The 26,374-nt window shown below is 39.6% G+C and overlaps 1 protein-coding gene across 2 annotated transcripts in view; it reads right to left on the bottom strand.

Moving 5' to 3' along the window:
- Positions 1–2,245: 2,245 nt before the first annotated feature.
- The window catches only part of GARS1 (glycyl-tRNA synthetase 1), a 40,264-nt gene continuing 16,135 nt past the window's right edge, over positions 2,246–26,374 (bottom strand). For both annotated transcript variants that reach the window (XM_071094994.1, XM_071094995.1), the window contains exons 8-17: positions 24,777–24,926; positions 21,267–21,429; positions 19,718–19,882; positions 15,356–15,468; positions 14,394–14,534; positions 10,196–10,281; positions 7,578–7,687; positions 4,662–4,755; positions 3,766–3,956; positions 2,246–2,465 (exon numbers count right to left, since the gene is read on the bottom strand). In XM_071094994.1, coding sequence (XP_070951095.1) covers positions 2,340–2,465; positions 3,766–3,956; positions 4,662–4,755; positions 7,578–7,687; positions 10,196–10,281; positions 14,394–14,534; positions 15,356–15,468; positions 19,718–19,882; positions 21,267–21,429; positions 24,777–24,926 — 1,339 coding nt within the window. In that variant the 3' untranslated portion in view covers positions 2,246–2,339. The remainder of the gene's footprint in view (positions 2,466–3,765; positions 3,957–4,661; positions 4,756–7,577; positions 7,688–10,195; positions 10,282–14,393; positions 14,535–15,355; positions 15,469–19,717; positions 19,883–21,266; positions 21,430–24,776; positions 24,927–26,374) is intronic.

The raw sequence follows: 26,374 nt of genomic DNA, 5'->3' as shown, positions 1-26,374 counted from the left end.
GTGTGTGCATATGCATACGCAAACTCGTGTGTAAAGAGTCTCTCAATTTAGAAAACAGCACTTCAACCTCTTGTGCTTAAAGTCAAGCAAATATGGTACAGACAGAACCAGAGAGCTCTGCTGCTGGCCCGTCTCCCTCACTCAGGTATCAGTCACTTGAGAGACCCGCTTTAGAGCAGGTGTTCCAGGAGAAATCACACACTGCTACCCAGGGGAAGGAACAAAAGAGGGCTTGCAGATTCAATATCCAGCCTCTACCTCACGACAAATGTATTCGTCAATGAAAAAGGAAGAGAGGTTTGGTTCCAATTCCTTTATGATCCAAAGTATTAGGTTGGCACAAAAGTAATTGCAGGTTTTGTCACTATTTTTATTTATTTATTTATTTATTTTAGATGGAGTCTCACTCTGGGCCCAGACTGGAGTGCAGTGGCATGATCTTGGCAGACTGCAACCTCCGCCTCCCGGGTTCAAGTGATTCTCCTGCCTCAGCTTCCCTTGTAGTTGGGAGTACAGGAATGTGCCACCACCCCCAGCTGATTTTTACATTTTTAGTAGAGGGTTTTCACCGTGTTGGCCAGGATAGTCTCGAACTCCTGACCTCAGATGATACACCCTCCTTGGCCTCCCAAAGCGCTGGGATTACAGGCGTGAGCCAACGCGCCCTGCCTGTCATTATTTTTAATGGCAAAAACTGCAACTACTTTGGCACCAATCTGATAGGCAAATCTCACTGTGTATTTAATGTATCTTTCCCTATTAATGAGCTTAAACCAATGTCTGAGGCTGTGGTGACTGTTTGACTATGGAGGTACCTGCTGTAAAAGGAAGTAAATAAATGCAAAGTTAGGGCAGCCCCCTGCCAATGTAAAGCTGCTAGAACATATGCCCAGTTACAAGCTATATTTTATGGAATTTGAAGTGAGAGAAATCCCTAGAAAATGGGATTTCATTTTCTAGAAAATGAAAACTCAGTTCATTTAAAATCTGGCTCCTTCTAATTTAATAATGAAAGCTCATAAAAGTATGAGACAGAAGAGAAATAAGCTTCAGTGTAAAGCTTTCCTTCCAAAGAGGTTTGTTCAAAAAAGAAGTCTGTTCAAAAATTCAAGACTCATCCAAAGACTATTTATTGAAGACCTACTATGTACAGCACTGCAGTAGGCACCACTGGAGATCAGATACAAATGAGGGAAATCCCTGGGAGATTCCTACTTTACATCTAAGAAATCACAACTTCAATTGTTCTTCACACCAGAGACAAAAGGGCACACTGGAGACCACCACTCCTCTATCCATTACTGCGGGGGAGGAAGTGGGGACACTAGACACGGTAGTAGCTCTGGAAATAAACAGCTGCTCAAGTTCACACAACCTTGAATTTTTCCCTTACAAATAAGCATAGTCTTCTGAGTTTTCTATACAAAAACATAAAAGAAGTAAAGCACCTTAAAACCTGAGCCAAAAACTACTAGCCTAGAATCAAGACAGTGTGATAGTCAGGAATTGCTAAATCAGACGAGACAGATGGGTTCCCCTAGCATCAGGAGCTTAATGATTTCAGGTTACCAGTGGAGCTGAGTACAAGCATGCCTTAAGATAGAAGGCAAATCTGTCAAGGCCCTCCCCTCCTGGAGAATCTGCAGTGGGGTTAGCAGTCCTAAAGCTCCACCCCAGCACTCTGCCTCCTCCATTGCACCACCCCTGCCACCCCATCCTCGCCTCAGTCTTTCCCAGAAGTCATTTCATCTGCTTGGAGACTGTTGTCACAGTATCTGCACGATGCATCATTTTCTCAGAAAAAGATAAAGAATAGAAAAGGTAAATCAATAGACAGAAAGTAGAGGAGTGGTTGCCTGGGCTGAGGTTAGAATGGGAGTGAGGTAAATGAGCATGAGACTTCTTTTGGAGTGATGGAAATGTTCTAAAATTGGTTTGTGGTGGTGGTTGCACAACTCTGTAAATATACTAAACATCGCTGAACTCTACACTTAAAATAGGTTATTTTTATGGTATGTAAATGATATCCCAATAAAGCTGTTAATTTTTTTAAAAGTGTTAACTGTGTTTAACATTAAGCCATGAGAATGTCTACCCAAACGTGGGAGAAACAGCCTTGCTGAAAATGTAAAAACACGAGCAAATAGATCACAAGTTTGTTCAGGATTCCTTCAACTTTAATTGTGGGGGTAAAATCAGGCAGCCACTGAAGATAAAATACAGTCCCTGGGAGTAATCACAATGCTGTTTTCTTTTGTAAAGTGGACATGATAAAGAGTTTTTTGTTTTGTTTTGTTTTGTTTTTCAGCGCAAGTGGTCAAAAGTTGTCAAAATTGTCTTCATTCCTCGATTGTCTCTTTTTTACCAGTCTCTTGCCCTTCAAACAGAGGATACCTGGCCTCCACATCGGCCCATGTGATGCTGCCATTGGCTAGGTCTCGGACTATGCTGGGCAGCTCAGAGACCTAGAGACAAGGAGAGAGAAGCCAAGTATCAACCAACTTGTTCAGATTTTTAAGAAGAAGATTTATCCTGAACTCAGGAAACCTTACACAGAGCCAAACAATGTCATGCTGGGCATGGGTTCATGTTCTTCTTCTAGCCCACAATGCCCACCAGTTCCCTCAGACAACTCAATTCTGCCACAAAGCCTTTCCTAACTTTTCTAAATCTCCATGTCCTTTACTTCATGTGTATTAAATTTAACTATTAGAACAAACAGGAGTCAGTCAAGTAACTCGTGTGAGGGAGTTACATAAGACTGGCAAACTGGAGAGCTCTGACAAAGGAGGCCACTGTTCCTCAGCCAAAATCAAACACTGGCTGCCACATAGCAATGGTTCTCAAACTCAAGTGCACGTCAGAATCATCTGGAGGTCTCGTTAAAACTAAAAAAGTTTTGCCTGCCCCCTCTGCCTCTCCATCCCCAGTTTATGATGTAGTAGGTCTGGGGAGGTTTTGCTTATCTCACACATTTCCAGGTGACACTGATGCTGCTGGTCTAGGGACTACACTTTTGAGAACCACACCCAGATGGGTACACAAGTCCAGAGTAGCCAGATGGTCTCTAAAAAGTCAAGTTAGAAATTCACGACTTCTGGATTAGACTATAAACTCCTTCAGAAAAAAAAAAGCAGTCTTTTGCTTCTGTTTCCCCTATTAGTATCTGTATCAAGCTAAGTACGGAACAGGCACTTGAAATATGTGCTCAAAGTTGATAAATTAGGCAGGCAGACGTCAATTAGAGCAGCTACTCTTTCCTTTCCCTTACCACCCATCCTTCCGCTTCTGTGCTTCTACCATCTCCATTACTGCCTTCCTATTGACCAAAATTACTGAAACATCATTCACTGTTTTGAATATCTGAACACGGAAAAGTTTATACATACACATGTATACGTGTCTGTAAAAATAAAAAATTTAAATGTCTAACCCCTCAAAAGCCTACCAATAAAACTATGGCAACAAATTATTGGGATCATATTTCTCTTGCCCAATAAACAAACAAGTATAAAAGCAAACTGCTGGAGAATGAGCCCAGAGCAATACAAATGGTTATAAAATATTAGAGAAGTGCTAATGGATATTTTCATAATTAAACCAGGGGGACTTGAGAATCTGGGCTCTGTCTGATAGAAGCCGTTCATTAAAATTAAAAAGAAAAAAAAAAGGAAAGGGAGCATATACACATCAAAATCCAATACAAATCAGTAAGAAGCAGTACACATTTCTAAGGCTAAAAATGCCAAAGAGAAGGCCAGATACCTCTGCTCTTATCTGCCGCATTGAGTCACGGTCCCTCAGAGTTGCTGTGTGGGGGGTCTTGTTCACTGTGTCAAAGTCAATGGTGACACCAAAAGCCACGCCAATCTCATCAGTCCTGGCGTAGCGCCTTCCAATTGACCCAGAGGAATCGTCTACCTTGTGAGACACTCCGTGCCTGGTGAGGGCTTCCGCTATCCAAAATAAACAAAGTAAATTAAAAATAGAACAATGGAGTTAAGCCCAATGTTATCTAACTACTGTCTTCTTACAAGCTCAGACTTATAAAAGGGACCAAGACAAGACAGCAACAAGTTGAGTTGCAACACAAAGAAACATCCCTAAAGTTTAATAAATCCCTTGCGAGAATCCAAATCTTCACGCATACCTCCATCTGATACAGCTATAGGGGGAACAAATATAGGACCAAGAGCCAAGGCCAGAAGGTGAGTCCTGACTCCACCACCTCCATTTTTATGGCTCTGAGCAGGTCAATGGACTCTCCCCACTTCCCAACTCTGAAATAAGTGGGATGTGCCAGATGACCACTAGGATTCCTTTCAGGGCAGTGGATTCTGTAGCTGTAGATCCACTAGGGTTGCTACCCTCCACTTGGGTTCCCTCGATGAACTGAGCACCAACGTCAGTATGAGAAGGAAATAATTTTTAAATCTGACTCTTGGGTCCTACCTTGACTCACTCAAATGCCAGAATAAAACATCTGAGCAAGCATACCCTCTCTCTTAGAAATAAGAGTACAGGCTAAAATCATGTACTCTTTATAAAATCATTTATATTCTTTATTCAATCTCTATTTTTATTGAAATAAATGATACATTTCCTAAGATTCAGTCTCCTGATGGTGTTCCCATGGAGTTTACCCAATTGAATTTGCTTACATAATTCCTTGACAAATGGCATGAACTCCTGGTTTTGGCTCAGTGGGAGGACGGAACATTTGAATGGAGCGACTACAGCCGGGAAACTGAAGAACTGGATGATTTAAAAAGAAAAAAATCCAAATATGTTAATTTGTAAATATCTAAATGCTAATACCCCAAACCAAAAGAGGTTAATATTCAGCAAGTGTTCAAGCATAACATCATTACCCAAATGCCAGAAAACATGACACGAAAAGCAGTGTGGCAAAAGAGAAGCAGGAGAACCAGCATCAGAAACACCTGGTTTCAGCTCCAGATTTGGGCCAACTCATGAGCTCTCTTTCTAAACCTTAGTTTCTCCATCTAAAAAGCAGGTCTCCACCACCTGCTCTGCTTGCTTCACAAGCCTGTTACTAAAAAAGTCAAATGATGTGAAAGCATTCTGAAAGCTACTACATATAAAAGACGGTAATTTTTAGTCCCACATAAAAGACAGTTTTTCTGTGGAGACTACCTAAATCATCAAACAAGTGGCAGTGCCCCAAACCAAAAGCCTATTCTGTCTTTTAAGAAAAGAACCTATGAGCCTTAGTGACCCAGTGAAACAGAAAAGTTTAATTAGCTCACAAACATAGGTCCAAAAGAAATAGTACAAAACAAAAAAGATGCTCCATATACCTACACTAAAAAGTACATACAGCCTTCTTAAACTGCCCTGAAATAGTTTCTGAGTAACTCAGAAATCAAAGAAAGCAAAAATAAGGCTGGGCACAGTGGCTCCTGCCTGTAACCCCAGCACTTTGGGAAGCTGAGGCAGAAGAAATGCTTGAGCCCAGGAATTCAAGACCAGCCAGGGCAACATGGCAAGACCCCATCTCTACAAAAACTAAAAAATTAGCTAGGCATTGTGAGGCGCACCTGTGGTCCCAGCTACTCGGGAGGCTGAAGCAGGAGGATTGCTTGAGCCCAGAAGTTTGAGGCTGTAGTCAGCTGAGATCATGCCACTGCACTCCAGCTGAGCAACAAAGCGAGACCAAAAAAAAAAAAAAAAAAAACAACAACAAAAAAAACAAAAAATATTCTGTGGAAGGCAAACCAATCTACCACTTTGGGTTGGAAATGGGAACTGAAGGCAGTTCTTAATACTTGTACAAAAGGTTCACTTGAAGGCAAAAACACAGAATAAATTTGTCCCATAAAAATAATGAATGACACAGATTCCAGTTTAGCCTCTTACCCAAAGTTCAATTAACCTTTAATGCCAAGCAATGAATATCCCACTCTAAGTAAGGCCTGTATTCCACCAACATTGCTGCTCACATCACAGAAGGTTCAGAATTATATTCCCTTCCTCCATCTTGTGATATTTCTATTTAATATGAGACAGTAATAGGGACCTGACTTTATAGAAAAATAATTTTTAGAATTTCACTAGCAATGTTTTTCAACTAAATTTATAGGTAAATAGATTGAGGAACTAGGTGCTAACAATTTAGAAGCATTTTTGGCTTCCCACAGCCTAATCAAATTTCTCTTCATCATGGGAATTCACGCAATTCATAAAACACTGTGACTAATTTATTCTTGTTTAGCCCTTACGAAATTTCTATTAAAGCTGTAGTTATATTAATATTGTTAGATTCAAAGGAACAGCTAAAAGATTTTCTAAAACCTTTTTATTAGAAAAATAAGCAGAAAAAGCTTGAAGCAGACTTGACATCTAAAAAGAACACACGCAGTTATGTTTGTCATCATTTCTCAAAAAGAACCAAGCCTTATGTTTGCGTACCTGGAGCCTAGCCCAGGTTCTTACAATCTGTTGAATGAATAGGGCTGCTTCTTCAAGGTTGGGAAATGAAGCTGCAACTTTAGGGCAGAGAGTACACTACTAACTTTATTAGCTATGTATTACAATAGTGTGTCAGACTGAAGTACTGCTGACGAGAATGTACTAGTTCATCCTTCAAGGTTAAATGTCCCAGAAAGAACCACAGGGTTGATGTCTAACATTACATACACTCAAGCTTTAGAATGGCCAAGTGGATGACGCTGTTTCTTTCAATTAACCTAACATATACAACCGCTCCTTTTTAGCCATTCTTCTGGTTGGCTTTCCTAGCAATCTGACCAGGAGTGTAACTTCTGCAGGCAGAGGCGAGGTAAAAATGGTGAAGTAAGGCAAGGAGATAGAGAGGAAGAAGGCAAGGAGATAGAGAGGAAGAAGGCAAGGAGCAGTGATTCAGAAGCATCAGAACCAAAAGAAAATTCGTGGGAGCTGATGAAGACTTCTTACAATCTTCTATCTTCAGCAATACTTGAATGCTAGGAAAGGCTATACCCCAGATAACTATTATCCCATTTATGATCTGTCAAGCTTTCACAGTGAAATCACCCAGGGTTCTTATTATTAAAAAAACACCCACATCCCTGGGTCTTAGACCTAGTGAATCAGCATCTCCAGAGTAGAACCTAGGAATTCACATCTTTACCCCAAAAGTACCCCAGACAATTTTATGCAGTTTGAGGAGGTTCCCTTTGATACTTTACCAGACTATAGATACAGCTTAGTGGTCTGGCTAAATTCTATGAGTCATCTCATCCTTCCCAAATTTCTGAAAACACAGCATATCCAGAAAGTGCCATTCCTTCCACTGACATAATGTAGATTGCTCCCCAAAGTAATTGGTTCAGTCTCAGAATAGAGAGCACCAGGCAACTAAAACAATAGCTTCTAGAATAACCTAAAGCTCAAATAAGATAACACAGGAAAGTGGTTTGTCTATAAAAACTTAAGCAAAGATGAATGTTAACAGCACTAGTAGACAATAGTAATAACTAATTGATCATTCTAGAGTCTTATTAATGTACTTCACAATGTAATTCAGAACATTTTTATTATCTGACACTATAACAGCACACTACATGATAACTTACTGTTCTCTGTTCATCTCCTTCTCGTACATGGAATGTATGTTCAAATACCGTATACATGATCCTTCCCAGGCCGAAGGAGGGTTCAATTACATTCGGAACAACTTCTTCCACTGCGAGAGAGAGAGAAATTCAATAACATTCTCTCAAATACCACATAATGCATTTCAGATTCTCTCTAAACAATTCACTGGGCACGGTGCTCACACCTGTAATCCCAGCATTTTGGGAGGCCGAGGTGGGTGGATCATCTGAGGTCAGGAGTTCGAGACCAGCCTGGCCAACGTGGTGAAACCCCGTCTCTACTAAAAATACAAAAATTAGCCGGGTGTGGTGGCAGGTGCCTGTAATTCCAGCTACTCGGGAGGCTGAGGCAGCAGAATCGCTTGAACCCCGGAGGCGGAGGTTGCAGTAAGCCAAGATCGTGCCACTGCACTCCAACCTGGAAAACAAGGGCGAGACTTGGTCTCAAAAAAAAAAAAAAAAATTCTTAGCACTAAAAATATCTCTATTCTAGATGGATTTTTTATCTCTGTATATCAGAACAAAGAAACCAGAAGATACCTAAAAACTATTTGCTAATAGGAAACACGCCTTCGAAGAGAAAGTTGGAGTGAAAAAATCTTTCACCAAATTCTGTTTATACTGTGTAAAAACGAAACCTGAGTTACCAGAATGTTTCTTCACCAGTTGGCAAACTACGAATAGCAGCAGCTACACTTTGTCTCTATCACCTGCTTTGGCTACCCGGAAAGCACAAAAAATCTAAGGCTTTTAATAAGAATTTGCTAGAATTTAAAATCTAACACAGCTGGCAAAATTCACAAAAACAATTCCTACACGCAGAAAGTATTACACGGTTTGTGTTTCTTTAACTTTTTAGCTTGTTATCTTGATGAGAACTTGTTCAGAACCCCATTACTGGCATTGTATTACCAATGTTCTGGGGTCAGGACACCCTTAGGGAAGAGTTTGCTCAAAGAACAGCAGTCCATCAAAGACATCTTACAGTGGCCTACAGCTCTTCCTGTGGGTAAGACAACACCCGTGGTATACACAGGAAATACATTGATAATTATTACTTATTATGTGGAAAGGAAGAAGCACTGCTAAGCACTGCCCAGGTCTAAGATAACTGGCCATAACCTTGGAGAGTTTATATTGTTTGGGAAATGAGATCATTGGAACCAAAAACTCACACATGTAGAGGAAAAGAGATCCTGTTTGTCTACGATAAAGGGTAATATTTTAGAAACATGATCAAGGCATTCCCCTCCCCCATCCTTCTGTGGTATCTGAGTAATGGTGATGTGCAGCTCTGAACTAGCTGCCAGGATCGTGGCTATAAAGCCCCAGAGCGTGATGGAGAAGCCCCTGCTTACTCCTACCACTGCTCACAGAAGCCTGGCTACAAGACAGGCCAAGAACAAAGGCTCACTCTCTCCACTGGCAGTAGCTTCTCAAACACCCACTACTATTCTGTTTCCAAGAATTTCAATTCAGCCACAAATAAACTTCAGCATCCTCCATATATGCTCCAAATTACTCATTGCCTGATTCACATAATTTGTTCTACAAAAAAACAATCATCTTCTTAACTTTTAAAAAAGCATGAAACATCACTGGTCTAAATGGCTTTTTTTTTTTTTTTTGGAGACAGTCTCGCCTGTTCACCCAGGCTGGAGTACAATGGCGCAAACTCGGCTTACTGTAAGCCTCCCGGGTTGAAGGGATTCACCTGCCTCAACCTCCCGAGTAGCTGGGATTACAGGCACGCACCTCCACGCCCAGCTAATTTTTGTATTTTTTGTTTGTTTGTTTTTGAGACGGCGTCTTGCTCAGTCGCCCAGGCTGGAGTGCAGTGGCATGATCTCAGCTCACTACAAGCTCCGCCTTCCAGGTTCACACCGTTCTCCTGCCTCAGCCTCCTGAGTAGCTGGGATTACAGGTGCCCGGCGCCACACCCAGCTAATTTTTTTTGTATTTTTAGTAGAGATGGGGTTTCACCATGTAAGCCAGGATGGTCTCGATCTCCTGACCTCATGATCCACCCACCTCAGCCTCCCAAAATGCTGGGATTACAGGCGTGAGCCACTGCACCCGGCAAAATTTTTGCATTTTTAGTAGAGATGGGGTTTCACCATGTTGGCCAGGCTGGTCTCAAACTCCTGACCTCGTGATCTACCCGCTCTCGGCCTCCCAAAGTGTTGGAATTACAGGCGTGAGCCACCGCATCTGGCCCCTAAAGGACTTTTTAATAAGTTATTTTGCCAAAAAAGACAGGGAATGAGGGCTAGGCGTGGCCGCTCATGCCTGTAATCCCAGCACTTTGGGAGGCCGAGTCGGGTGGACTGCTTGAGCCTAGGAGTTCAAGACCAACCTGGGCAACGTGGCAAAAACCTCATCTCTACAAAAAATACAAAAATTCGTTGGGTATGGTACCGTGCTCCTGTAGTCCCAGCTAATTGGGAGGCTGAGACAGGAGGAGGAATGCTTCAGCCCAGGAGGCAGAGGTTGTGCCACTGCACTCCAGCCTGGGTGACAGAGCGAGACCCTGTCTCAAACAACAGCAAAAGCTTTAAGGAGCAGTGACTTTTTGTTTATCATTTTTACAAATTTACCATATAGTGTTTTCTGGAATCTCTTCACATTGACCATGTCTTTTGTTAACTGAAATGTTTTCCCTTCAGTTTCAATTGTAAATTCCCTACAAAGAAACAAAATACATTTTGTATTAGTTCAAACAGGCACCCCATGCCTTAATTTAAAGGAATTTTGTAGATTGCTAAATTGTTTTTTATTTTTATAACTTGATCAACTCTCCAGATATAATAAGTGATGTCAAATTTAAATTATTTCATAAGAAACACCAAATTAAGTATTATTCTAACAATGGCACCAAAAAGTACTCTGAGGAGATACACCAAATTCTGACTAGTTTCATAAAATTCCACAAGTGACTTAATGACTAATGCCTTTGGTTTTGAGATCAAGGTAAAACCAAAAACAACTTTTTGAAATTTCAGTTTTAGAATAATAACAACTTTGTCAGAAATAAGCCTGCTGGTAAAAACACAAGGGTTCTCATTACTGTCCCAACAAATGTACAAATGAACCAGCATGCCATCTTACAAAAGTAATTTTACAGTCCAATGCCCACACTATTTTCAAAATAAATTTTGACATTTGTGTTGATGAAGATCAGTTTAAAAGAAGTTTAATGTTTCTGTTTCATACGGCAATATAAAATATTATCCCCCCCAAAATCACTGGCTGCCATGTATTTGTGTCCTGAGATATGCCCATTCAGTTTCAGGTTATAATAATTCACTCTTATAAGGAGTTTCATGTAATACCTGTATTTCAGCTTAGGAGGTGTTTCCTCACATTTTGAGTATCAATTTGGATTTCTCTTGCCTCCCAAGCAATTCAGTGCTAGGATAGAGAGCCCTCATGTGGTTGTCTCGGAAGCTGGATACTTGGCATACATAACAACTGCATTTTGCTTGTTTCCACCTGTGATAATCTCATGCCTCATCTGACTGGTGTTCACTGAATTCTTCCATTTTTACTATTCTGTCTGAAGTCTGTGTGTGCGTGCATTAAAGGTTCCATTACATACACGGTGTTATATTCACCCTCTCTGTGAGCACAGTCTAAGTGTATCATAGTGAACAGCTATAAAAGAGTTGCAATTGGGTCAGGCATGGTGGCTCACGCCTGTAATCCCAGCACTTTGGGAGGCCAAGGCAGGCGGATCACCTGAGGTCAGGAGTTCGAGACCAGCCTGGTCAACATGGTGAAACCCCATCTCCACTAAAAATACAAAAAATTAGCTAGGCGTGGTGGTGCACACCTGTAGTCCCAGCTACTCAGGAGGCTAAGGTGGGAGAATTGCTTGAAACTGGGAAGCAGAGGTTGCAGTGAGCTGAGATTGCACCACTGCACCCCAGCCTGGGTGACAGTGAGACTCCATCTCAAAAAAAAAAAGAGTTGCAATTGGCAAGGAGACAGCCATTACTTGAGAATAAGTAATAAAGCAAACTGTGTTTATGGATAATGATATTGAATTAGTAATATAACTTAGTCCATTTTAATGGGATTTGATATTGTTTTAGTATAAATAGATGTTAATTCTAGAAGACCAGAAATGTTTTAAAATTTTTCTGAAACAGGTATCTTCAACTTGCAAGAGTTCATCTTTGTCCCATCCGTTCTTTGTTCCTTTTCCTCCTCTCCCATCTTCTTGTGGAATATTTTTTCTTATTCTACTTTATCTCCACCATTGGTTTATTAGTTACACCCCTTGGTTTTTTTTGTTTTTTTTTTCCAGGTGATTGCTCTAGAGTTCACTCTACGCATTTTTTAACTTATCACAGTTTATCTTCAAGTAATATTACACCATTTCATATATAATATATACACCTCACAAGAGTATATTCCTAATTCTTTGCTCCCACCCTTTGTGCTATTGATAGCATACATTTTACTTCCACGTGTTATAAATTCTGTATTATTATTAATTTTATTTTATTTATTTATTTATTTTTATTTATTTATTTTTTTTGAGACGGAGTCTCGCTCTGTCGCCCAGGCTGGAGTGCAGTGGCCAGATCTCAGCTCACCGCAAGCTCTGCCTCCCGGGTTTACGCCATTCTCCTGCCTCAGCCTCCCGAGTAGCCGGGACTACAGGCGCCCGCCACCGCCCCCAGCTAGTTTTTTGTATTTTTTAGTAGAGACGGGGTTTCACCGTGTTAGCCAGGATGGTCTCGATCTCCTGACCTCGTGATCCACCCGTCTCGGCCTCCCAAAGTGCAGGGATTACAGGCTTGAGCCACCGTGCCCGGCCTGTATTATTATTTTTACTTTAAATACTCCATTATCTTTTGAAGAAATTAAGAGATGAGAAAGAAAATGCCATTTCTATTTACCCACATATTTGTCATTTCTAGATCTCTTAAGTCTTCTGGGTAGATCTAAACTTTCATACTTCTGCCTGGAGAAGTTCCCTTAACAATTCTCATAGTGGAGGTCTGTTGGTAGTGCAGTTTCAGAGCCCTGGATTGTCTAAAACAGAGGTGTTCAATCTTTTGGCTTCCCTGGGCCACACTAGAAGAACTGTCTTGGACTGCACGTAAAATACACTAACACTAGCCATAGCTGATGAGCAAAGAAAAAAAAAAAACTGCAAAAAAAACTCATGATGTTTTTCGAAAGTTTACGAATTTGTGTTGGGCAGCATCAAAAGCCATCCTGGGCTACATACAGCCTGCAGGCCGCAGGTTGGGCAAGCTTGGTCTTAAAAGTATTTCCTCTTCATTTTTGAAAGATATTTTTGCTGGGTGTAGGAATTTTAAAACACTTTAAAAGATTTCATTCCATTATATGGTGATCTGCATAGTTTTTGATACGAATTCTAATCATTCTTATCTTCATTTGTTTTTACGTAATGAGTCTTTTTCCCCTCTAGCTGCTTTAAAGGTTCTTCTCTTCATCCCTGGTTTTTAGCTATTTGATTTTCATGTGTCTTCATATGGTCATCTTTGTGTTTATCCTGCTTGGGGATAAGCTTCTTCAATCTGTAGTTTTATCGTTTTCATCAAATTTGGAAAATTTCCAGCTATTGTATAATATTTTTTCTATACGCCCTCTCTAGGACTCTCAATTACACATGCATTAGATGGTCTGATATTGTCCCACTGGACAGTTTTTTCCCAGTCTTGTTTTTTCTATGCTTCATTTTGGATAGTTTTTGTTGCTATGTCTTTGAGTTCAATGATCTTTCTTCTGTATGTTTAATCTACTGTTAATCCCATCCAGTGACATTTTCATTTGAGATACTGCCTCTAAATGTTTCATGTTGTCTATATATATAAAAACATGTGTTTATATCCATATTACACATATATTTTTCCCTTTCTCACCTCACATGTTCATGTTTTCCTTTATACCCTTGAGTACATTAAGTATATTTATAATAAGTGCTTTAACATCCTTATGTATTTACCGCATCATTTTTTTTTTCTAGGTGTTTCTTTCAACTGACTTTACTCCTCATTTTCCTGCTATTTCATATATATAGAGAGAGTAATTTTTATCGTTTGCTGGATATTGTAAATTTTACATTGTTCAGGGCTGGATTTTGTTGTATTCCTTTAAAGGCTTTTCTCTATTTTTTCTTTTTTTTTTTGAGACAGAGTCTCACTCTGTTGCCCAGGCTGGAGTGCAGTGGCAAGATCACGGCTCACTGCAAGCTCCGCCTCCCAGGTTCACGCCATTCCCCTGCCTTAGCCTCTGAGTAGCTGGGACTACAGGCACCCACCGCCATGCCTGGCTAATTTTTTGTATTTTTAGTACAGATGGGGTTTCACCGTGTTAGCCAGGATGGTCTCCTGACCTCGTGATCTGCCTGCCTCGGCCTCCCAAAGTGCTGGGATTACAGGCGTGAGCCAACATGCCCCGCCTTCTCTATTGTTTATATTCATGCTTAAACAATTACAGAGAGTATTCTAAACCTCCAAAAAGGAGAAGTGACCTGAGAGGTAGATGTAGTTTCTAACCCTTCCTAGCTGGGTAAGTCGCTTTAAGAAAGTTAATAGGGAAAAAAAAAAAAAAGTCTTTATATTCTACTTCAAATATTTTTCCAGGCTATAATGCCAAAATCTCAGCAAAGACAGTCCTTCAAATGCAGCCAACAAAAAATCTTAAAAATCTTACCTGCAAAAAATCTTAAGAAATTAATCACACCCTAACTTTCAGAACCTGGCCGAAGACACAACTGACTGGAGCCCGTGGAAGACTAAACATCTGAAATCTTACCCTTTCTCATTCAGCAGCATCTCCATTTCTGTAATGTAGCACTCATCACAAATGGCAAGATACTCCATCACCAGTTTTGCATCCTTCTTATACGCCTTACCAATTGCTCCCTTATTGGGTTCAAACTGAACAACACTGACTGTTTTGTATGAAGTAGTCAAGGAATCCAAAACTACAGCACTAACTCAGTATTTCAGAAAACGAGCCTGAGAACAATCAGTCATCAACTTAAAACCACCCCAGCTCTCTATCAGTACTCCAGATCCTGTTTATGTTGATTTTAAGACAAGATGAAACACCTGTCCACAAAATCATTCAAGCAAATCTCACCCAAAATTAATACCATCAATAGAAACTTTTCCAGTTACAGTGAGAAAAAAGAGATATTATCTAATCAGTAATGACCAACCCATGGCATAAGAACTTCTGATAAGAATCTATTTCTAAAATGCCCAAAACAAGATCTATTTCCTGTCACTGACCTACCCCTAAGAAATCAGCTCATAACTTCACTGCCTAGTAAAGAAAGAAAATTTCTATTTTGCTGATTTTCAGACCAAGTGAGTTAAATTATTATTTCATCTACTATCAAATGACACTCATCTTTTAATGGAAAAAGCTTTCACCAGGTACCCTTTATTTAAAGAGCATGTAGGTAGGTGCAGGTGTGAAGCGCATTTTGGAAACAGCTGAGAAAAAAACTATTAACGCTCTGAAAGATATTCAGAGCATTTTTCTAAATATGCTTCTTTTAAAGGCCAAACATTGAGTGGGCACACATCAGACTACAAGTGCAGAGAATAGGAAAGGAACAAAGAGATAGGTAAAATAATAGGTTTAAACAAGTATTACTACGGTATCAAAAACATCTCCATTTATCCATAGAACACGGTAAAGACTTGGACTTAGTCATTAGCAAGATGTTCACATGTGAATCCTGAGTTTTTGGAGTGAACAGAAAGGATATGGGTTCTTTCAGAGGTTTCTCAGCTACAAGTGGGACTTTGGTGGCTCGTGCATGACAGGAGAGGTCATAACAGGAACGATCAGCACATCCAACAATCTCAATCCAACCCTAAAAAGATATAATCAATAAAAACATTACTTACTTATACTTACATTGTGTTCATTCACAAATGCATGCAGATTATAACCCTTTCATATATTCAAGGATAATTCGATTATACAATCTTCATTCAAATTTTATAAATATTTGAAATGGGAATAGCCTCATATATCAGGCAGCTAATAAACCTATAAAATATAATTCACACGGATCTGGGTGTGATGGCTCACGCCTGTAATCCCAGGTACTTGGGAAGTTGAAGTGGAAGGATCACTTGAGGCCAGGAGTTTGAGACCAATCTGGGCAACATAGTGAAACCCCATCTTAAAAAAAAAAAAGAAAGAAAAAATATATAATTCACACTGTACACAAAATAGTCTTCCTTTCCGGATGGATTTATATTGTCATACTGAGTCTGTGGTGTAAACTAATATATTCGGGAATTTAATTACGGAAATTAAATGTGAACCTAGACAAAGCCTGTAAATTTGGTTCAAATTTGTGAACAGGAATCAAAATGAATTTGGCAGAAACCATAATTCTTTGGATGAAGTACCTACTGTTCTCACAACTTGATATCAGATGGCTGACTAAACACCTACTTCAGCTTGCCATAAATGTGGGCATTTGGATTCAATTCACTTTCTTTACTGAACAAAAGACAACTCAGTATAAGAGTGGATAAAGTTTAGGTCACACAATAAAATTATATAAGAGCATTATGATCACACTGATGCCAGGTTCTCTGTCTTATAAATACATACATAAGATACTGTTAAAAAGCAAAATTTAAATTATTTTCAAAGAACCTGCAATGAATTGAATGCTTGTGTCCTTGGCAAAATTCGTATACTGAAATCCTAACTCCCAACATGATGGAATTAGGAGGAGGTGCCTTTGGGAGGTGATTAGGTCATGAGGATGGAGCCCTAATCACTGGAATCTGGGACCCCAGAGAGCTCTCTTGCCCTCTTTCACCATGTGAGGATACAACAAGAAGTTGGCAGTATGCAACTGAGAATGGGGCCCTCACAAGAATCAGACCATGCTGGCACCCTGATCTCTGACTTTCAGCCTCCAGAACAGTGAGAAATCAATGTCCGTTGTTTATAAGCCACTCCGTATATAGTACTTTCTTATAGCAACCCCAACTATGACAAACTCTTAAGAATCTGTTATTTCAATAAGAAAAAGAGTTTGTAAAGAGCTTATTTTGGTAGATATCTAGTTAGTCCTTCTCACGAAGATTCGTCGTTTTTTTTTTTTGTCCTTGATCCAAAGAGTTTGGGGAAATTAAACCATCAAAACTACTAAGCTTGGCCAGACACAGTGGCTCATGTCTGTAATCCCAGCACTTTGGGAGGCTGGGGCGGGCAGATGACCTGAGGTCAGAAGTTCAAGACCAGCCTGGCTAACATAGAGAAACTCCGTCTTTACAAAAAATACAAAAATTAGCCAGGTGCAGTGCCATGCATCTGTAATCCCAGCTACTCGGGAGGCTGAGGCAGGAGAATCGCTTGAACCCAGGAGGCGGAGGCTGCAGTGAGCGGAGAATGCACCACTGCATTCCAGCCTGGGTGACAGAGCAAGGCTCTGTCTCAAAAAAAAAAAAAAAAAAAAAGGCAAAACTACTCAGCTTTCCAAGCACATGTTATCGCATGGGGTGTTTGTAATAAAGCAAGCAAATATAAAACTCATATGAGCTCAGAAACTCCAACACGAAACAACAAAAGGAATTAAAGAACAAAGCCTAAAAACATGCAATCTGGCAATCTGACATTCCCTATATGTCGACTGGTAAATATACTTATGTTCTTAAACATACAGTTTGGTGGTTATAATTTACCAAAGATGTCAACTAACATTTATGTACTAAAAGGTAAAATTATAAAAACGTGCCTGAGAATAACAATGTTGGGATAGTGATTACTTCTCTGGAGGGAAAGAGGATTGGTGTGGCATTAACTACAATGGTAACTTTTTTTATTAAAAAAAAAATATAAAGCACACAAAAGTATTAAACTCTCTAAGGGAGTTCTCCCCTCTCATTAAGAGCATCTGGGACTCTGGAGCTTCTTGTTTCATTTAGCCCTGTTTTCCAGTGACTTTCCATTTTCTGATCCCCAGCCTCACAGTAGTTCTCAGATAAGGACTAGCAGGCATACAGTGGGTTTATAAAGCAGTACAGCATGACTGTTAAAGAGCATGGGCCTGGCGTCAGACAGCCAGGTTTATATCCCAGCCTCACCATGCACTGGCTGTGAAACTTAAGCAAATTACTTAATGGAGACAGCAAGAACAACATCTGGTTTAATCTGAAATTAGAGTCAGAGCAAACTAAGAGAAGGAGCTGGGTATGAAACCAAAAGAAAAGAAATAATCTTTTCTCATAAAAAAGGAAAAACATTTTATTGGTTTGATCTGAAAATAAAAAGTCGTCCCAGAAAATCTAAAAAGTGTAAAGAAATTAGTGATCACCCATAATGCTAAGAATAATTACTATTATCATTTTGACATATGTCAAGCAAGCTTGCTAAGAAAATCCTAACAGATTACAGTAATTCTTTCCTCATTCCACAAGGGAAAAAGAATATATTAAAAACAACATCATTAATAGCCATTTATAAACATATGCAGATTATTATGCATTTATGCATGTGTGTGTTAGAACACATAGAAAAATCATCTAGAGAAGGCAGACATACCCAAGACCATGGAGCTAAGCATGATCTTTTTTTGTTTGTTTGAGACAGGGCCTCACTCTGTCACCCAGGCTTGAGTTCAGTGGTGCAATCATGGCTCACTACAGCCTCAACCTCCTGGGTTCATGTGATCTGCCCACCTCAGCTTCCCGAGTAGCTGAAACTACAGGGGCGTGCTATCACACCTGGCTAATTTTTGTACTTTTTGTAGAGACAGGATCTTGCTATGTTGCCCAGGCTGGTCTCAAATTTCTGAGCTCAAGCAATCCTCCCACCTCGGCCTCCCAAAGTCCTGGGATTACAAGCATGAGTCACCACACCCAGCCAGTTTGGACATGTCTTAAAAGCTATAAAAAAAAACAACAAAGTTACGTGACAGAGACTCATAAAGCTAAAAATATTTACCATCTGGTCCTTTATAGAAAATGTCTGCTCAATACAAAGAAGAGACATAAAACACCTGGGGAGAGGCACATAACTGGAAGTTTCATTTTCTACATAATATTCTTCAGAATTATTTTTTCCTTTTTGTTTTAAAAAAAGTAGTCATTACTTTTTAAAATATGACTGATTTTGATTTTTAATTTTCAAAAATCCATAAAAAGAAAGCCATTTTAAAAAGTAAAAACTGCGCCTGTGGTCCCAGCTACTCGGGAGGCTGAGGCAGGAGAAAGGCGTAGGCCCGGGAGGCGGAGCTTGCAGTGAGCTGAGATCTGGCCACTGTACTCCAGCCTGGGCGACAGAGCAAGACTCTGTCTCAAAAATAAATAAATAAATAAATGAATAAATAAATAAAGAGTGAAAACTGAACCAAGGGTGCAGTGGAACAAATGACCCTGGACTAGAATAAAGTCTCTTTCTATGCAGGTGAGGAAGTCTCTCTAACAAGGGAAATGCCAAAAGACTCTCAGCCTTGTTTTAGATGCCACATTTCCTCCTGCCACCAGTATAGACAGCATCTCCTATACGCAAATGCCTTTCGTCCCTCAGCTTCAGTACTGATGTTCATGTTTGGTGGTGGAGGCTGGAGGGGTGACAGGGCACAGGGGCAGCAGGGTACCTCGAGATCATCTGTGAATTGTGAGTTAAATACATAACATTTGAGAAAGGTAATACTTAAGCAAGAGATCAGAATCAACTAGTATATTCCCCAAAGCTACCACATAGCTCATTGAGCTAAGAGCACTATGACTTTCTTTACTCAACCTCTCCACCATTTCCAATGTTTGCTGGGATTCTTGCCAGGAAGGAGAGGCCAATGTGTCTTAGATCCACTCCAGGATATTGCCAGTAATGCTGCCAATACACTGTACAGCTAGTGTACACATCAGCACTGTCCCATCATCAACTAACTCTCTCTCTCAGCTGTCTAAGACTACAACGGGCTCCTTAGGACACATAAAAAGGCAGGAGGCAACTGCTTTTTCCATTTTGCTCAGGAAAAGATCTCTTTTCTTTTCCCTTTGTTCCTCTGTGGCATAAAGTGCACAAAAATCCATTTTTGGGCTCCTAAGTTAACAATGTGAAAACCACATGGTAAACAGCACTCCACTTACGTAGGATGTTTTGGATTCTGCATCCCAACAGTCACAGGCGTAATGGGCCATCTCATTCTCCATGTGCTGCCGGAAGCGGAGTTTATCTGGAGATATTCCAACCTTCGTGAGGTAGAGGTAGATGCGGCCAATGAAATAGCCTAATACTGTGTTATTAATCACACCCTAAATCAACCAGTAAGAAAGCAAGCATGGAGGAAGAAAAGAAAACACACATTAATTTGAAAGCCAAGATACCATTTTCCATTGACTCCTACTGAAAAATATTTGAAACCCAACGCAAACTATTTTATCTTGCTTTCAAAACAATTTCAAATACTCAGAATGAGATCTTGGTTATTTTTTAATGGGTTAATGTCAAGATGATGATAATGGAGTTATTCAAAATCTGTCCAACATACTTAGTGGGTCAGCAAAAATTCAGCCCAGTACCTCATACCTTCTAAATCTACAGTACTAAAAACAATATTCATAATGACACTAAAGAATGGCAAAGACGGCCGGGCGCGGTGGCTCAAGCCTATAATCCCAGCACTTTGGGAGGCCGAGACGGGCAGATCACGAGGTCAGGAGATCGAGACCATCCTGGCTAACACGGTGAAACCCTGTCTCTACTAAAAAATACAAAAAACTAGCCAGGCGAGGCGGCGGGCACCTGTAGTCCCAGCTACTCGGGAGGCTGAGGCAGGAAAATGGCGTAAACCCGGGAGACAGAGTTTGCAGTGAGCTGAGATCCAGCCACTGCACTCCAGCCTGGGCCACAGAGCGAGACTCCGTCTCAAAAAAAATAAAAAAAAATAAAAAAAAATAAAAAAGAATGGCAAAGACATTCCCTTCTGAATTAACCAAAGTAATGAGACATGTTGAGGGGATTTTAATGTATCCTTACCCACTGAAATTTGTGAACCCCATAGAGTACACATAATCATTTTAGTGTTTGGAAGGACCTTAGAAAACATCTAGCCCCATCTCCATACACTACAGAGGTCTTCTCCGCAAAGTGGCTGACAAGCTATCGACCAATCTTGCCAGGAATATTTTCAGGGCCAGGAAGCTCACTGCTCCGCGAGGCAACTCATTCCACTAGTGGACAGCAGCTACTGTTGGCAAGTTTTCATGCACTCACTTCTCCAGGCAAATATTTACAAAGTGCTTATATGCAAGGCCTTATTCCACTGCTATGAATACAGAAGAGTCTGAAACCCAGGGGGCTTGCTCTCTGTGGGTCCAATTCTGTCTCCCCTAAAGTAGTACATACTGTTGAGAGTCAGATTGGTGAGGCACAATCAAACCAAGATCTATTTTCCAAGTGCTCTGCTAAACATTTGTTTTTCATGCTAGCCCCAAGGCCCACAAATTGAGATGTTCAGGTGATTTTTCTCTTACTATAATAATACTGTATAATAAATTCTTTACAAAACCAAGTACTGTATAAAAAGCAAATGACCGCCAAAATAAAATACTTTGTCACCCAGAACACATAGAATTTGCTAATTACTGCAAACCCTGAACAGGCACAATCTAAGTTAAGTTACCTCCAGAATCCTACCTGTTCAACAGCATCTCCCAGGCGCATTTTCCGAGCGGACTGTCCGCTGACCTGGGCTTTTGCTGAATACAAATAAAGGTGAAGGTCTGCCACATTTTGGAACTTGGGGTGGTCTTTCTCACTGGGATCGACAAAGTGCTCAATTTCTGCCATTGTGAATTCTCTGAAAGCAAAAACGTAAGTAATATATCTGCATATTTAACTACAAAAAATAATAATAAAACAAACAGTAAATAAGGCCCCTATTTTCAACTGCATTCTAGTGATAAAGGCTCCATACCACAGTCATCTTTTTTACTAAACAGAAAGTTGGTTTCCTAAGGGAATGGCTAAAAAAATTCTGAATTAAATTTGTCTGGGTAGTTGTTATTTTTATTTTTTTGATGTATTATATTTCTACAAATGTATGGGGTACATGTGAAGGTTGTTATTTTTAAACACATTAATGAAAATTGTATTACTCACTATTTAAAATAAACATGATCTAACTTCTCTGAAGTATTAATTCCTTCCCTCCAGCTACATTCAAAAAGATTATTAGTTTTAACTGAAAATAACTTGTTAAAGGCAGATTAATACAGTTTTTTAAATTAGGAAAACATACGCAAATAGCACATGCAAAATAAGAAATAAGATATTGAATAGTGACATCCAGATAAAATGGTTTTCCTTAACGCATTAGCAAGTCTTTATAAGTATACACTAAATGAAGTTCTTCATCCCATTCAAAGAATGGGAAATTAAAAGCGAAATGAAATGGTTCTTTAGTTTTCACAGCAGTTTGATTTCTTCTTCTTTACTGCTACAAAAAAGTAAATGACTGATAATGGCATCATACAGCTGGTTTCTTTGGAGTAAGAGTTTCTTAAATAAAGTGTTATTCAAGGCAAAGGACATAAGGCATGAATTGAACAAGCTAACATCAAGCTAATTACCTAACGATGAAGTGCACACTGTAATGGTTTCCCAAAGAGATTTCTCTGAATGCAATTTAGTAGCTATTTGGGGGGAAAGTGTTTCAAGTTAATTTTATGAGTCAAAATCAATCTCTCTTCTTTCAAGAAAAATCACATTTTCTGGTGTACTTCCATGATTATCTCAGATGTTTTACAAGTAATGTAAAATTGCTTAAATGGATCCTAAAAATACATGAAATATACTGCAAAAGAGGTTTAATTTTTTAATTTTATTTTTTAATAGTGTCTCTTATTTGGTCCTGCAGCACCTATGTTTTAGCTGTCTTTCAACAACTAGGAAACATCTTCTGCGCCCATATAAATGTGAGAGAAACAAACATGATGTTTGTTCTCACATAGCTTGTAAATGGGCTGACAGCAACTGAACATCTACAATGCGGGACAGGATAAATTAAGAGCCCTGTTTAGAATCTCCAAAAGGCTGCTGCCAAAGTCTTTCCATCTGTTCCGTCACAAATCTCAGCACAGTGTCTATAGTTAATGATTCACTGTATACCTGAAATCTGCTCAAAGAGTAGATCTTAAGTAGATCTCACCACTAAAAAAAAAAAAAAAAAGTTACTATGTGAGGTGATAATTATGTTAATTAGCTTGACTGTGGTAATCATTTCACAATGTTTAAGCATATCAAAGCACCACACTGTGTGACTTGAAATCATACAAATCATACAAAATTTACTCATCAATAATCTCAGCTCATAGATAGGAGGCAGGAATCATCAGAATTCTGAGTAACTGTATCTGAGAGTTCAGAGACTGTACCTGAAACTGTAGAGAACTAAAATATACACAGGCTAGGAAGACAGACAAGTCAATCAAAATAAAATTAAATTTTAGAAAGTCTTCATATGAACAATCTAATACCCCTAAACTAACAAAAGGAAATACAGCTATGCAAAGATTAATCACCAGAGAACTCTGCCATCAAGAAGAATCAGAACACTACATGTCCTACCATGGAACAAAAGCCAGGAGGATGCTGACTCATGAAAAAATTAGTGGACTTCTGGTCAGGAACTTGCAAGGGACATAACAAAACTAGCCAGAATTCAGACACAACACTTTGAAGTGAAAATGACCAAAGAATATACTGTTGAGAAACCCCAGAGCCTTTCCACCAGTTAACCCCTGGGATCACTCCCAAGTTCCAAGCTGGTTTCCCTACCCACCACTTTTTTACTGCACAGGCCCCAGACACTGCCTTACTTCTCAGTCCTTCTCAATAATCTTCCCATAGCTACTCTGTGTAAACCCTCTTCATAACACTGGCTTTAGACAAGGTCAGTCTTACACAGCTTCCTCAGTTTGGGAAGGCATGCTTGCTAGATATTGAAACGGTCAAAAACAAACAAACAAACAAAAAAACACTCAGACACTGGGAAATAAAACAAAGACTCAAATCTGACAAATTTTTCATTGCTATCATACCTGGCTAAAGTTTCTGATGACCTCCTCTTTTTACATAAAAGCCCAGAGGGGTCCTTCCCCCCACTTCCTCTAAGTTGTGCACATTCTTTCCTCTGTAAGTCCCTCCTTCCTAAACTATAAGCCTGAAGGGCCTAGAGATACAACTTGCACAGAACGTAGGCATCTTCTCCCAGGTGGCATCATGGGAACTCACAAGATGAGGCAGGTGCTGTGGATGCTTTGATTCAGAGTCAGTGCCTGGGCTATGTTATGACCCAAGTCTGTAATTACAGTGAGTAAGAAGAGGAGACAGGAAATGGGTGGGTGCTGGGGCTGGGAAAACACTTTGGGGCCTTAGAAAGTTATGTTGAGCTACACCTCATATTTTATATGGAATGTATTACACTGAGAGATGGTACCAGGAATAACATGTATAGAAATCACAAAAAGCTTAAGTCATAAAAACAGCTAAGTCATAATAAATTTCTAAAGAAATGTGGAAATCACCAGCTCCAATATGCCTTCCCACACAACCCTGGATAGATCAGACAAAAGTAGGCTAATTGAATAGAGGCAAGTGAGTGAATAGAAGTCATGAGGGTAAGCTTGCTTCCTGGCCTTTCTGTCATACAGGCCCCCAAATACCTGGACGGAGGTTGTGTCCAGAACACCAGTGGGTTACTGATACATCCTCACCCCAACTTTACCAATGTTGTCTGCCCTAGACACCTAGAACAATCCTCCTGTCATAACTTTCACCCTATCCCCACTCCACACTTTCATACACATCACCATTGCCAGGAATGCCTTGGTTTAGACAATCAAGATACTACCATCCTCTAAATATACGATGAACAAGGAAAAAGGTAATTTTGGAGCAGGTGAGATTTAAGATATTCTCCATTCTCCTTCCTTTCCCTTCAAGTTCACTTTTGTCACTCAAAACTGCCTATCATCCTGGAGATTACATTTAGAGGATTCCAAATGTAAAACATGATTTTTGGAGAAGACAAAAATAAATTCATAATCAGGATTATGAAGCAGAATTGTTTCAATATAGCAAGCTTTCATTTTCAATGCAATGCCAAGGTCATTCACTAATTTGTAAGAGTAACCTGAGCAGTACCTGACTCTGATCAGTCCAGATCGAGGGGAGATCTCATTTCTAAAAGAATTTCCAATCTGGGCAGCAGCAAAAGGCAACTTTCCTTGGTTGAATTCCAAAAGTCGTTTGAAATTCAAGAAAATTCCCTGTGCAGTTTCTGGTCTCAAGTACCTATAAATTTAAGTAAATCAGTCTGTTACAAAGAAAGAAATTATGTTTTCCAACAATCCTGAAATTCTAGATACAAATCCTAAAAGTCCTAAATATATCATTTTCACGACAAAGTTGTACAGGCCCTAAAATGAAGTTTTAGAAACATTTTCCTCAGTATCAAACATTTTCACAGCAAGTATTAGAATATGTATTAATTAGTGTGGCAATACTACTGTTGGCAATGCCATTTCATTTAATTACATCAGTGAGTCAAAACCCCATTTCTCAAAAAGCAGAAATAAAAATAATTTTAAAACACCACCTCAGGCCAGGCGCAGCTGCTCACACCTGTAATCCCAGCACTTTGGAAGGCTGAGGTGGGCGGATCACCTGAGGTTGGGAGTCAAGATCAGCCTGACCAACATGGAGAAACCCCGACTCTACTAAAAATACAAAATCAGCCAGGTGTGGTGGCACATGCCTGTAATCCCAGCTACTCAGGAGGCTGAGGCAGGAGAATCGCTTGAACCCGGGAGGCAGAGGCTGCAGTTAGCCGAGATCACACCATTGCACTCCAGCCTGGGCAACAAGAGTGAAACTCCATCTCAAAAAACAAACAAACAACAAAAAACACCACCTCTCCCATAGTGCCACCTGATGTTTTCTAAGTCATCATGTACATGAAGGCAGATGACAATCTTAGATCCTCTGGAAAATAATACCTACGCCTATGTTTAGCCCTGTTAACCCACATATTAAAACTTAACTGAGGGGCTAAAAAGAAATCAGTATGGGCTCACATTTAACATCAGCACTCACTTATCACTAACTATCACCTCACCAAGCCAGGTAATTTTCAATGTTTTTCAAATCATTTTATTCTCTGCAGTATTTTATATTTTCAACCAGAGGCTTGCACATTTCTCTGTATTTTAAAGATATAGTCAAGCAAATACACTATTAAAGCCACTGCCCTCTCAATTTCCTAGGAAATATCCTGTGCAAAACATCCACTAAGGAAGTGCTCCCAATGGCCTACTTCAAAATAAGTATTTTACTAAAATAACTTCAAAACCAAGGGGTAAAAACCCTAAAATTGTACTCTCTTCTTACTTAACAGACGAACTCTTTTGATTTTTATGGCCCTTTCCAGATTTAATCCAAATGTAAGTAAAGTTTACGTGCATATTTACAGTTACTATGTATAAAATTATGTATTATTTATTTTATACTTTTCCACTTTCTAAATAATAGCACAAATTTCTCACATTAATAGTGGCAGAATATTATACTAAACTAATCCACTTTACTATAATTTGTTTAACCACTCTCAAATTACTGAATAGGTTATTTCTACTTTTAGTTTACATACTGCTTGTAAGTATAGTTTCCTTTCCTTCTGAATTATTTCCTTAGATCAGTTCCCAGAAATGGAACGTCTGGGTCACGGGTTATGTCTCGTTTTA

Source organism: Macaca nemestrina, chromosome 4 (genome assembly GCF_043159975.1).
Source record: "Macaca nemestrina isolate mMacNem1 chromosome 4, mMacNem.hap1, whole genome shotgun sequence".
In the NCBI taxonomy this organism is placed as follows: domain Eukaryota; kingdom Metazoa; phylum Chordata; class Mammalia; order Primates; family Cercopithecidae; genus Macaca; species Macaca nemestrina.
The sequence above is the reverse complement of the archived record's forward strand: the minus strand, read 5'-3'. Positions and strand labels throughout refer to the sequence as shown.